Source organism: Bufo bufo, chromosome 2, assembly GCF_905171765.1.
Source record: "Bufo bufo chromosome 2, aBufBuf1.1, whole genome shotgun sequence".
In the NCBI taxonomy this organism is placed as follows: domain Eukaryota; kingdom Metazoa; phylum Chordata; class Amphibia; order Anura; family Bufonidae; genus Bufo; species Bufo bufo.
The window spans coordinates 674,228,625-674,242,923 of record NC_053390.1 but is presented as its reverse complement, the minus strand read 5'-3'; the positions used below and the strand labels follow the sequence as shown (position 1 = coordinate 674,242,923).

Sequence of the window (14,299 nt, the reverse complement as noted above, 5' to 3'; positions counted from 1 at the left end):
TTTTTTTACGGTGGTCACCTGAGGGGTTAGGTCATGTGATATTTTTATAGAGCCGTTCGATACGGACGCGGCGATACCTAATATGTATACTTTTTTTTATTTATGTAAGTTTTACACAATGATTTCATTTTTGAAACAAAAAAAATGATGTTTTAGTGTTTCCATAGTCTAAGAGCCATAGTTTTTTCAGTTTTTGGGCGATTATCTTAAGTAGGGTCTCATTTTTTGCGGGATGAGATGACGGTTTGATTGTTACAATTTTGGCGTACATGCGACTTTTTTGATCACTTTTATTACCTTTTTTTGGGAAGTAAGGTGGGCAAAATTTCAATTTCATCATAGTTTTTTTTTTTTTTTTTTTATGGCGTTCACCGTTCGGGTAAAGTAACATGACCTTTTTATAGATCAGGTCGTTACGGACGCGGCGATACCAAACATGTGTAGGGAATTTTATTTTTTTAATTTTTAATCAGTGATAAATGTGTTTTTTGATTTTTACTTTTTTTTTCACTTTTTTTTACTTTTTTTTTGACCCAGACCCACTTGGTTCTTGAAGATCCAGTGGGTCTGATGTCTGTATAATACAGTACAGTACAATATATATTGTTCTGTACTGTATTTTACTTACACTGAACAGATCTATGCTTTCAGCATAGATCTGTTCAGCACCATGGACAGCAGGACGCCAGAGCAGGCGTCCTGTTGCCATGGGAACCTTCCCCGTCTGCTCAGAACTTCGCAGACGGGGAAGGGTGAGCACGGGGCTGCGGGGGGCTGTCTGGGGGCTCTCTCCCTCTCCATCGGGGGGCTGCAAAGGCACAGCAGCCCCCCGATCGGAGAGGGAGGGAGCTCCCTCTTACTGTTAACTTTTTCCATACAGCGGTCCGTACGGACCGCTGTATGGAAAGGGTTAAACGGCTGACATCGCATCACCGATGTCAGCCGTTTATACCAGGGTGCCAGCAATGTGCTGGCACCCTGGTATACCCACTTTACACCAACGATTATGCAATGGGAGGCGGGCGGGGGATCGCGATCCCGCCTGCCGCACCGCCCGCCTCCCGCACCGCCCCCACCGCCCGCAACACCCCCCCTGCACCTCCCACCGGGCTAAAATCATTCAGAGGTGCAGGGGGGGGGTGATAAATATATATTTCCGCCACACTAAAGTTTCTGATCGCCGCGGTCAGGGACCGCAGCGATCAGAAACTGCAGAAAGCACAACAAACCGCAGGTCTGAATTGACCTGCGGCTTGTTGCGATCGCGGACATCGGGGGGTCACGGGACCCCCCCGCGCATTTAGCCGAGGTGCCTGCTCAATGATTTGAGCAGGCACCTTGTTCCGATCACAGCCGGCCGCACGGCAGTGATCGGAACAACACATGACGTACCGGTACGTCATGTGTCCTTAAGGACTCGGGAAACATGCCGTACCGATACGTCATGTGTCCTTAAGGGGTTAAAGGGGTTGTCCCATAAAAAATATTCTAGTTTTCAAACCAGCACCTGGATCTGAATCTGAATCCTTTTGCAATTGCATGTAATGCAAAATTTTGCATAGCCACTGAGTTATTCAATAGAATGTATCTGTATAGCGCCACCTGCCATTTCTTCTTCATCCTTCAACTGCCTCCCGAGTTGTGATAGAAGGGGCATGGACACGCCTCCTGAGCTGTGATAGGGAGAGCTGAGACACGCCTCCTGAGCTGTGATAGGGAGAGCTGAGACACACCCCCTGAGCTGCAGCAGAAAAGACACTCCCCTTGAGCGGTCAGCTTGATATAAATCTAGCAGAGCAATGAATGGGGAGATCTCTGGATCCATGTGAGGTACAGGGCTGGTTCTAGCTTTGTTTGAAATAGACTGTCATGTATTATATGATGTCTGATTTTGAACATTAATTATGGGATAACCCACTTAGAGAGCATCTGTCACTCCTCAAACTTTTAAAACTGTGTACCTCCCTCAGATTGTGCCACTCCACCGAGTCCTTATGTGTTCTGTTAGTTCTGGCACCCAATATGCAAATGTGGCCACACATGCATACACAAGAGGACAGACACTGGCAATCTGTTCTCAAGGCGGGGTTCCATTCACTACACTGATCAGAGCGGCTATGCATGGCCTTATTGGTATGTTAGGTGCAGATTGATGGACGTACACACTTTTCAAAGTCCTAAAATTGGTTTCAATGATCTCAATTAGGGATCGACCGATTATCGGTTTTACCGATATTATCGGCCGATATTCAGGATTTTGACCGGTATCGGCATCTATTTTGCCGATATTCCGATAACGTATGGGGAACACAGATTGCGCTGCTCTCAGCGCTCTCTGTGTTCCCTCAGCAGCACAGGGGAGAAGGAAGCAGTGTCTCCCTACCCTGTGCTGCTGCTGCCGCCAATTAGAGGAGAGAGGACAAAAGAAGGGGAGGAGCTGTGGCCACCGCTCCACCAATGAAGATAAGTCTTTCATTAATTCATATACAGGAGGCGGGAGCTGGCTGCAGAATCACATAGCCGGCTCCCGACCTCTATGAGCGGTAGCTGCGATCTGCGGTAGTTAACCCCTTAGGTGCCGCGGATCGCAGCTACCGCTCATAGAGGTCGGGAGCCGGCTATGTGATTCTGCAGCCAGCTCCCGCCTCCTGTATATGAATTAATGAAAGACTTCTCTTCATTGGTGGCGCAGTGCGCCCCCCCCCCCCCCCCAAGCCCCCCAGTATTAATCATTGGTGGCGCAGTGCGCCCCCCACCCCCATCACAGTATTAAAAACGTTGGTGGCGCAGTGCGCCCCCCCCCCCCCCCCCTCAGTATTAATCATTGGTGGCAAGGGCCACAGGATCCCCTCTCCCCTGCTCCTCCGATCAGAGCCCCAGCAGTGTAAGCCTGGGGCTCAGATCAGTTACCATGGCAACCAGGACGCTATTGAAGCCCTGGCTATATATATATTAAGTATAAATGAAAAAGAAAGATTTACAAAAAAAAAAAAAATACACGTTAACAATAAACAGTAATTTCCAGCAGATTTGTGTAGGAATTTTTATTTTTTTTTTAAATGAAAATTCCCAGAATATCGGTATAAATTATCGGCTATCGGCCTGAAAGTTCACAAATTATCGGTATCGGCCCTCAAAAATCTATATCGGTCGATCCCTAATCTCAATGTTCCTAATGGTGAACCTACAAATAATCCAAGAGAGTTAGGCCTCTTTCACACGTGCGTTGCGGGAACACCCGCGATTTTTCCGCGCGAGTGCAAAACATTGTAATGCGTTTTGCACTTGCGTGAGAAAAATCGCGCGTGTTTGGTACCCAAACCCGAACTTCTTCACAGAAGTTCGGGCTTGGGATCGGTGTTCTGTAAATAGTTTTATTTTCCCTTATAACATGGTTATAAGGGAAAATAATAGCATTCTGAATACAGAATGCATAGTAAAACAGCGCTGGAGGGGTTAAAAAAAATAAATTTAACTCACCTTAGTCCACTTGTTCGCGGCCCAGCATCTCCTTCTGGCTTCATCTGATCTCTGTGCAGCAACAGGACCTGTGGTGACGTCATTCCGGTCATCACACGGTACGTCACATGATCTTTTACCATGGTGATTCACCATGGTAAAAGATCATGTGACGTACCATGTGATGACCGGAGTGACGTCACCACAGGTCCTTCACCTATAATTAATGCTCACCACAGGTCCTATTCAGTAAAGGGGACAGAAGGAGATGCCGGCATCGCGAACAAGTGGATTAAGGTGAGTTAGATGATTTTTATTTTTTTTTAACCCCTCCAGCGCTGTTTTACTATGCATTCTGTATTCAGAATGCTATTATTTTCCCTTATAACCATGTTATAAGGGAAAATAATAATGATCGGGTCTCCATCCCGATCGTCTCCTAGCAACCATGCGTGAAAATCGCACCGCATCCGCACTTGCTTGCGGATGCTTGCGATTTTCACGCAACCCCATTCATTTCTATGGGGCTTGCGTTACGTGAAAAACGCACAAAGAGGAGCATGCTGCGATTTTCACGCAACGCACAAGTGATGCGTGAAAATCACCGCTCATGTGAACAGCCCCATAGAAATGAATGGGTCAGAATTCCGTGCGTATGCTGTGCGTTCACCTCCCGCATCGCATCCGCGCGGAATACTCGCTCGTGTGAAAGGGGCCTTATTGTTTCTAACAGAAGATGGGGTCACTACAAAATATTTTTGTCCAGTGTTTCAAAATCGCTTTCTCTAGAACTACATATACTCAATAGCCCATAGAAAACCTATCATAGGAAAATGTGAACCTGGCAGTTTCAAATACGCAGACAAAAAGGACATTTGTAGTGTGTCACTGCGTTATCTTTGTATGACTATTTCTCACTGATGGCAACAGCCAAAGTTATTTCCATCTCAACTAAGCTGCCACATGTTCAGGTTTTTTGATGCAGACAACACTGAATTTTTAAAAGTGAAAGTTTTGAAGAAAATAAATAGAGCCAAACATGGAGGATATCGGAATAGGGTCCATTTGAAAAGGGAGGCGTTTGGATAATGACATTAGACCCTCATGACCCCAAGGGCCTAAATTTAGTGTGATACTGTATGTGTCTAATCTTGCTGTTTTTCTAAATCGGTCCTATTGGTGTATCACATATAGGTTTGTGCAATGCCCACTCTCTCAGCTGTGACTCACAAAATATACGGAGATGGCTTGCCATTGTGTTTTATGCTATGACCAAGTGTGATCACACTGGAAACGTGTAAGCGGTAACATTTTTTTACTCTGTGATTTTCCATGTATTAAATAATAAAATTTTATATTTTTACTAGTGCTGGGTATCTGGATTCAACATGGAACAAAAATGTCGGGTGTCCAGTCCTGTATTCATCCGTACACGGTGAATAATTTAAAGGTGTCAGGAGCTCAGGGTGAGCAGTTCTATTTATATTCACAGAGGGAGAGTCTGGCAGAGGAAGCAGGATGAGTGAGAGTGCACAAAGTGACTTCAAACTGCCCTTAGTGCACTTAACTGCTTATTTGCATATTGATTAAAAAATTTCGCCCCAGAATGAAGCAATGGATCCCTATGTGAAAGATTTCATTAAATTCAGCTGAGCTAGACCTACAAGGCATTGTGCTTGCTGTAACTGTGAATTTCCTGGTGACAGACTCCCGAGATCACCCTTTAGATTACGATAGGTGTATCTGGAATCTGCTGTCTTCTGCTACTTGACCACTAGAGACTGCTGTTTTACACTTAGAAGAATGGTGTTGACTCCTTACCACTGGAGGCTGCTGGTTTGCCCTTTATCAAGATGGCCAGTGTTTGTGGGATGGGAACCATCTTGTTCCCTGTTTGGGCCTATTTCAGTCCATACGAATTAGCCAAACATTGCTTGAGTATTGTGACTTGTTCCAGTCTCCTGCCACCAGAGAACTATCATTTCCAGGCAGTTCTTACTCTTCGTTGGACTTGTACTTCACCTCATCTACACTTCAGCAGTTCTGCTGGGGATAGCTACTGTCAAGTCCTTCACTGTGCTCTACTCACTCTTCCTGTTTTAGATTCCAGGAGTGTTTACCAGTATCGTAATAACGTGTTACAAGAGCAATACAAAGCAGGAGCAATTTTTTTTTATGGTAAGATTACTGAACAGTGCCTGATGTAAAGATTATAAGTGACAAAATGCAAATCACAACAGTACTGCAACTTATGTGTGTTGTGCAGCTGGTGAGGACCCACTTTCTCACTTGAGCAAATTTGGCTTGGGGCTACTCCCAAGGACATTTTCTAAGTGGCTCCCCTGGTATTCACTCTTTAAATCCTATACAGGGATCTGTACTTTCCTGTAGAAAAACCACCAGGCCACTATGTCTCGGAGTAGTCTATGTTCAAGTCACAGCTGACCCACGGGGGTCAAGAGACACTGGTCTGGAACCCTGAGGGATAAGGCAAAACCGTAGTCAGGGACAAGTCAAGGTGGGCAGCTCATGGTCAGTACGAAGATCAGGCAAAAGTCACGACAGGCACCAAAGGATTTAAATTCAGGAAACAGGCAGAAGTTTGTACAAGGGCAAATAAATGTAAAACAGTACACCATTGCAAGAACAGATGAACTGGAACCTATTGCTCAGGCACCCTCCCACTGGGAAGCATCCCTTGGTGACTAGCCATTGGCTGTGGAAGATCACTGTGCGCGGATTGGCCGGAGAGAGGGGGCGCTTCCACTACATGCAGGGAGAGGCAGTGCTAGCAAGAAGCAAGCCACAGCCTGCGTGAAGAACCAGGAAGGTAGTCTGGCGGCTAGGCAAGAGGAGGAGAAGACTGGTGTGTTTGAGCCACTGGAAAAACAGAGAAGGGAAGCGCTGAGAGTCAGCAGTGCCTGTAAAAGAGCACTATAAAACTGGGCAAAAAAGGATAGCTGGAAAATTTAAGGATCACTACAAGTAATGCAATATATATCTGAAATGTTGTTCTCTTTTTAAGTCATTAATTCGATATGTAAACTGGTGTTCAAAAGGTGGATACTTACATTAACCTCTTAACAATCATGTTAAAATTGGGAAAACCCTCCCAAAAATGTCACTTTTTTTAATTGTAGATTTTTAATCTGTGTCTGCGGTAAATCTTGTTGCTGTACAACTCAGGGGAAACCACTTGCATTTTTAACCCCTTAGTGACATTATTAATTTTAGCCATAAGGACCAATAATATTTTCCCACTTTGTGTTATAGCAGTCATAATTGAAATTTTTTCTTCTAAATGTTTTTTTTATTTTGCGGGATAAGTTGTAGGTTTTTTTTTTAAACCATTTTGGGGTATATATATATATATATATATATATATAGTGTATTTTATAACTTTTATTATTTTATTTTTAGGGGGGGAAACAGCAATTTATACATAATTTTGTGGAATTTATGGCATTCACTGTGTGGTAAAAGAAATATAATTTTATTATCTGGGTCACTATGATGATGATGTCATATTTCTATATATTTTTACTGTTTTTTCTCTCCTCCTGCAGCCTGTCAGCTCTGCAGCTGCTCCCTCATTCTCCTCCGGACTGAAAGGGAGTGAGGGAGTTGCTTTAACTGCCCATATCTCTGGTTTGGTACCAGCTAGAGATATTGATTGAAAGCTGGCATTCCAAGCTTTCAGACAATACTAGAATTAGTGCAATATGTTCAGTACAGGGGAAGATATCACTGTTAGAAATCGGGATGCAGTGAATATTGCTGAAAGTGAAAGTAAAAGCAGATTTTACCTGCGATTATTCTGGACTCGATTTCTAACAGTGATTTCTCCTCTGTTGCTTGGACTTTAGCTGTCATTTTTCAAACAAGACCAGTTGCATGTTTCTAGCTGCTACCATTCAGGAGAAAGCAGCATCCAAAGCAGCCCCCCCCCCCCCCCCCCCCCCCCGTGACTTTCTGCGCAAGCCCAGTTCTGCCAGAACAGTTAAGTACTTTTCCCACTGCCCAAGCTGGACTCAGGCAAAAACAATTTAGTGGTGAAGCCAAACCTAACACACAAAGATCATTACGATATGCAATATAAGGTTTGTCACTAAAAAATAACTGAATAGAATACAGAAAAAAAGAGGAGTTAAGAGAAGGCATTGACAGGTTTTTCTCCCTGGATCCCAATTACTGTAAAAACGGCCCACATCTATTTGCCTACAGGCACATATGGCCTGGGAAACCTAGATCGTTTAGCTGCAACTGTAAAGCAAGACTCCAGCAGTTATTCACCCTCCAGCAGAAAACATACAACATCAATAGTGTAGATGGTCGTTAAGCAGTTAACATACCATATAACTAACTGCTGGCATTCATCCTTTTACTTGCAGAGATGACTAAAATGATGTCTAATATATTCTGCAATGTGCCATAAAGAAGTGGAGATGTGAATTCTCACTTGCAGTTTCCAACTCTTATGTAGCTTTTGATGGTTTGGTAGGATAAGAAGAGAAAACATTTAGAAGCTGCATGTGTTCAAGCTACTGAACCATAAACAATACAACACTGCAGTAACACATAATGGCTCTACCAAGGAAGGAAAAACAGAAATAAATCAAAAGAATGAGGCAAAAATATTACCCATCCCATATCCGTCGTACAGTCTTCTTTCGCGCTCTATGGTCTGTTTAATGACGGTCTCCCGGGAGCCATGCTGTCTGGCTTGTCTACCTTTGATGCTGTTATGCAATTCAATTTGTTCCAGTTCACTATCGAAGCGATGTAAATAGCTGAAAATGCAGAGAAAATTACTAAGATGACCATAATATCTATCATCTGAGCAGGTACAACTATGTTATCAGCAAAAAGCATTTTATTGTTTGTCACAGCAGAATCAGAACAAGCTTCCCAAGGACTATATAACCGGTGCTCAGTCTACATTAAAGGAGCCATCCAAGTTATTCTTTGTATGTTTTTATCTAAATGAAAGTAATGGATTTTCAATTGATTAACTTCTTCTACAGTACCACATAAAAGGTTAGTATATAAAATGAGAATGCTCGGACTGGGAGAAAACGTCTGTATGTGGGTAAGTAACTGGCTCAATGATAGAAAACAGAGGGTGGCTATTAACGGTACATACTCAGATTGGGTCACTGTCACTAGTGGGGTACCTCAGGGGTCAGTATTGGGCCCTATTCTCTTCAATATATTTATTAATGATCTTGTAGAAGGCTTGCACAGTAAAATATCCATTTTTGCAGATGACACTAACGTAATTAACACGGAAGAGGACAGTATACTACTACAGAGGGATCTGGATAGATTGGAGGCTTGGGCAGATAAGTGGCAGATGAGGTTTAACACTGATAAATGTAAAGTTCTGCACATGGGAAGGAATAATGCAAGTCACCTGTACATACTAAATGGTAAAACACTGGGTAACACTGACATGGAAAAGGCTCTAGGAATTTTAATAAACAGCAAACTAAGCTGCAAAAACCAGTGTCAGGCAGCTGCTGCCAAGGCCAATAAGATAATGGGTTGCATCAAAAGGGGCATAGATGCCCGTGATGAGAACATAGTCCTGCAAAATAAAAGGGGGTTAGTTAGCACCTCCCAGTGCGTAGGTGCACGCTGCCATTGCAAAGACCTAAAGGAAAAAAGAGACAATGCAGCAGCACCCTGCAAATCAGATAAAGTACAACAATGCCATAGTCACAAAAATTATAGCGCTAATACTACGCTTATTTATAAAGTGAGATGCTTGGCCAATGCATTTTGTACAAAACCATCTGAGCCCGTCTGCCGTACGTCAAGGCGATCTCTGTTAGACTGGTCCTAACACTAAATACTACTTGTTATGCGCCATAATGGCCGACATAAAGTTCAGGAAGTGTTGGCCACCAATGAAGATAACTGTCTCATTCATTCATATACAGGAGGCGGGAGCTGGCTGCAGAATCACATAGCCAGCTCCCGACCTCTATGAGCGGTAGCTGCGATATGCGGTAGTTAACCCCATAGGTGCCGCAGATCGCAGCTACCGCTCATAGAGGTCGGGAGCCGGCTATATGATTCTGCAGCCAGCTCCCGCCTCCTGTATATGAATAAATGAGAGATTTCTCTTCATTGGTGGCGCAGTGCGCCCCCCCAAGCCCCCCAGTATTAATCATTGGTGGTGCAATGCGCCCCCCCACCCCCGTATTAAAAACATTGGTGGCGCAGTGCGCCCCCCCCCCCCCAGTATTAAATCATTGGTGGCAGTGGCCACAGGATCCCCTCTCCCCTGCTCCTCCGATCGGAGCCCCAGCAGTGTAATCCTGGGGCTCCGATCGGTTACCATGGCAGCCAGGATGCTATTGAAGCCCTGGCTGCCATGGTAAGCTCCATGCTGCTGTGTGCACAAAGCACAGAGCAGCAGGGACAGTGTGAGCTCCTATTCACCCGGAAAGAGATCTATCAGGGTGAATAGGACAAGGGTTCTAGTCCCTAAGGGGGCTAAAAGTTAGTAAAAAAAAAAACCACCAAAATATTAAGTATAAATGAAAAAGAAAGATTTACAAAAAAAATAAAAAATACACGTTAACAATAAACAAATTTTCAGCAGATTTGTGTAGGATTTTTTTTTTTTTAAATGAAAATTCCCAAATTATCGGCATCGGCCCTAAAAAATCAATATCGGTCAATCCCTAATAGGGAAAAGCAGCAGGCTGTGCTTCCCATACAGTGGGCCATTGCAAAAAAAAATAAAAAATTCTAACATTGTGGTCAAACGCTGACATACCCATTGTATGGCAACATGGGAATAATAAGCGTTCCATTGAAAGTATACTCCTGAAGTTTATGTCTGACAGTAGGTTCAGATGTGATCCAAACCTAGGCAATTTCTACCAAAAGCAGGTGTAAACTGAATTAAAAATGTGGGTCACTGTGTTATGCCCAGTGCATGGCCTGACTTTAATTCTTCTATCAATAATTAAACTGTATATGACAATTTTGGACTTACACTTGGTCTGTATGGTCTAAAATAATCAATCTGATCAATTAAAATAACACGGCAGCCAGTATCCTGGTTGTGAGTAATGAATGGAGCAGCAGGTCAGACATGTGCACTGCCCCTCCATTCATCCGTATGGAAGTTCTGGAAATAACAAGCTATGTACTTGGCAGTCTCCAATTCTCCCATAGAAATTAATGGAGCAGCAGGAACATGCCAGAACTGCCACTCCATTCTTTTTGGGGGCCCCCACCGACCTAATAGTTATCTCTTATTCTGTGGATAGGAATAGCTTTTTAAAGGGGTTGTCCACTTTCTACTTAAATTTCTGAAATGCCATACACTGACGTGTAATGGCATACGAAAAGCTAAAAGGGTCCATTGCTTACTCAAGAAAGTAGAAGTACCCAACACCAAAACACCATCCCAACTCTGCTGCCAAATGGGTGCAAAATGAAAAAAGGCCACCATGTCCATAGAGTCCAAAAAGGCATAGGTCATGTGATTTAATCTACAGTAGATTCTGCACCTGTGCAGTACGAGAGGTAGTCACATGAGTAAATCATGTGACCAACGCCATCTTGGATGGGGTGGTCTGTTTACAAACAGCACCCATGGGAAGCAGGGAGAGGCTTTTATGAGCGTGCCAGGGTAAGAAATGGGCATTTCATATGCTGACACTGCAATACAAGTGAATATTAGTACAGAGCTCCTTTAGCATTTTCTACTTAAATATTTTCTAGAAAACAGACCATAATTCACACACGACGTAAAGCTAATTATGCAGATTACCTACCTTTCAATTAGCTCACATGCTTCCTTTTTAGTGTACTCTGTTTTGTTAGGATCAAGATGGCTTTGAAACCACTCAAGTTTATCGCCTACGTAGAAAAGAAAAATAACAATGACATTAACTACCTAACTGTCCACTGTGGGAAAAGTACTGAACTGTTCTGCCCCAACTGAGCTCGGGCGGAATGTGGAGGGAGGAGGGCTGCTTTAGATGCGAATACGTCCTCAATGGTAGCAGCTAGAAGCCTACAACTGGTCTTGTTTGAAAGCTTGAGTAAGGGAGCGCCTTCTCCCGAAACGTCGCTGGGAGGGGAGGAGGTGTGAACGATGTCTGTCTCAGCGTCCCTCATGATGTACCATTTTATATTGGAATGACGTAAAGAAATAAAAAAAAAAAAAAAAAAAGGTTTTGTACCAGCGAGCTGCGAGTATGACTTCTATTGCTCACTCACATACAATATTGGCATAATGAGGCAAAATGAACACACAAATCTGCAAGTTTGAAAGACTGTCAGTGCTGGGTTCAGCAGAGCTTCTGGTGAGGACTTGTAATTGCTACAGGTGACTGAAGTGCTTTATATTATACTTGTTTGAAAGCTGGCATCCATACAAGACCAAAATGACAGCATTAGTCTAAGCCAGTGTTTCCCAACCAGCGTGCCTCCAGCTGTTGCAAAACTACACCTCCCAGGATGCCCGCACAGCCAAATGCAGTCCGGGCATGCTGGGAGTTGTAGTTTTGCAACAGCTGGAGGCACGCTGGTTGGGAAACACTGGTCTAAGCAACAGAGGAGATATCATATTAAGGGCCCTTTCACACTTGCGTTCTTTTCTTCCGGCATGCCCATTGAAAGGCATTAATCCGGATCCGGCCTTAAGCTAAACGTCGTTTCGGCACATTACCGGATTCGACGTTTAGCTTTTTCTGAATGGTTACCATGGCTGCCAGGACGCTAAAGTCCTGTTTGCCATGGTAAAGTGTAGTGGGGAGTGGGGGAGCAGTATACTTACCGTCCGTGCGGCTCCCGGGGCGCTTCAGAGTGACGTCAGGGCGTCCCACGCGCATGGATGACGTGATCGCATGGATCACGTCATCCATGCGCATGGGGCGCTCTGACGTCATTCTGGAGCGCCCCGGGAGCCGCACGGACGGTAAGTATACTGCTCCCCCGCTCCCCACTACTACTATGGCAACCAGGACTTTAATAGCGTCCTGGCTGCCATAGTAACACTGAACGCATTTTGAAGACGGATCAGTCTTCAAATGCTTTAAGTTCACTTGCGGTGTTACGAATCTGGCGGGCACCTCCGGCAAATGGAGTACACGACGGATCCGGACAACGCAAGTGTGAAAGAGCCCTTAGAAATAGAGTCAGGAATAATCGGGTGTAAAACCTGCTTTTACTTTCACTTTCAGCTGTATTCACTGCATCCCGATTTCTAACAGTGATATCTGTAGCTGGTACCAAACCAGATGTATGAGCAAATAAAGCAAATGCCCCCCCCCCCCCCCCCCCCCACCCTGTCAGTCTGGTGGAGGAGAGGCAGTTGGGGAGCTGACAGGCTGCAGGAGAAGAGAAAAAATAGTAAAAATATATAGAAATGTGGCATTATCATCATTGTACTGACCACATAATATGTTGTTTTTACCACATAGTGATAGCTGTAAATAAATTCCACAAAATAATGTAAAAAATGCAGTTTTTTTGTTTTCCCCTAAAAATAAAATAATAAAAGTTATTTAATACACTGTATATACCCCAAAATGGTTCCTAAAAAACCTACAATTAAAATCGCACACAAAAAAAAAAAAAAAATTATATAGAAGAAAAAGTTACCTAAATAGTTATGACTGCTAAAATATAAAGGGGGGGAAATATTATTGGTCTTTAAGGCTAAAATGAATTGTGTCACTAAGGGGTTAAAATGCAATTTTGTCCCCTGAGTTGTGCGCCAACAAGATTTACTGCAGACACATAAAAAATGTACAACTTAAAAAAAATTACATTTTTGGGAGCGTTTTTCCAGTGTTAACCAGTTAAATAAACTATATCAGCACACATTTCAAGGAGGAAAAATATTTCCACCAAAAACATAAAAATGTATAAATGTAAATGAGTGATAATGACGGTAAAAAACGGTCACATGATTATTGATTGCTATAAAGAAACATAATTACCACTTCTCCAATTTCTGATTTACTTGTGTAGGTCGTAACTACCTTTTTAGTGGAAATCCTTTATAGTTAACATCTGCCTTAGGGGGATTTCTCACACACAGTTTTAGAGAAACTGCATTGCAGCTTTTTTTATATACCGTATTTTTCGCTCTATAAGTTTTTGAGGAGGAAAATAATTTTAAAAAAAAATTTACACTTTACCTATGAATACTGCTGTGTGCGGGACTCGGTGTAATAGAGTTCAGTGACTGCACCGGGCCCCGCCGCGATTCCAACAGCAGTTGCCTGCCTTCAGCCGCTCCTCCCTCCCAGCTGATACATCGCAGGCCGCGCTGTGCAGCATCGCGGCCCGCGATGTATCAGTGTTAGCAGAGTTTTAAAAAAGTGCGTCTTATGGGGCGAAAAATACGGTAGTTTTCTGAGCTAAAGTGCGAAGTGGATCCAGCAGGAAGAAGTATAAGGGTGCATTCACACCACTGTATGTATTTTGCTGTCCGCCAAAAATACGGATGACGTCCGTGTGATTCGTTCAATGACACGTTCTATCTTTTTTGCAGGGCTGTGGAACAGACATATGGAATAGTTCCACATCCGATCAGCTAAAAATACAGATAGGATGCGGAGCAAAAATATGATGGACTCTGCTGTGATTTTGACTTTGCTTTTGGATTGTGATCCAGTCCTGTTATTGCCTGTATGTCATTAGTTTATTATTTTCTGCATTTGTATTTTCCCTTATAGGGCCCAGCAGCTATTTAGGAAGGGACTGTCGTCCAGTTGTGGGCCGCCGCTTTAGGACAGATCGTGCAATTAGGTAGGGACAGTGGTGTGGGTGAGTTCAGGGCTCCACCATTCCCTCCCATTACACA

The 14,299-nt window shown here is 43.6% G+C and overlaps 1 protein-coding gene across 1 annotated transcript in view; it reads right to left on the bottom strand.

Annotated features, from left to right (window-relative positions):
• TMA16 (translation machinery associated 16 homolog) overlaps positions 1 to 14,299 on the bottom strand; it is a 76,930-nt gene that overhangs the window by 19,240 nt on the left and 43,391 nt on the right. The window contains exons 4-5 of the mRNA XM_040418628.1: positions 11,256 to 11,340; positions 8,101 to 8,249 (exon numbers count right to left, since the gene is read on the bottom strand). Of these exons, the coding sequence (XP_040274562.1) occupies positions 8,101 to 8,249; positions 11,256 to 11,340 (234 nt within the window). The remainder of the gene's footprint in view (positions 1 to 8,100; positions 8,250 to 11,255; positions 11,341 to 14,299) is intronic.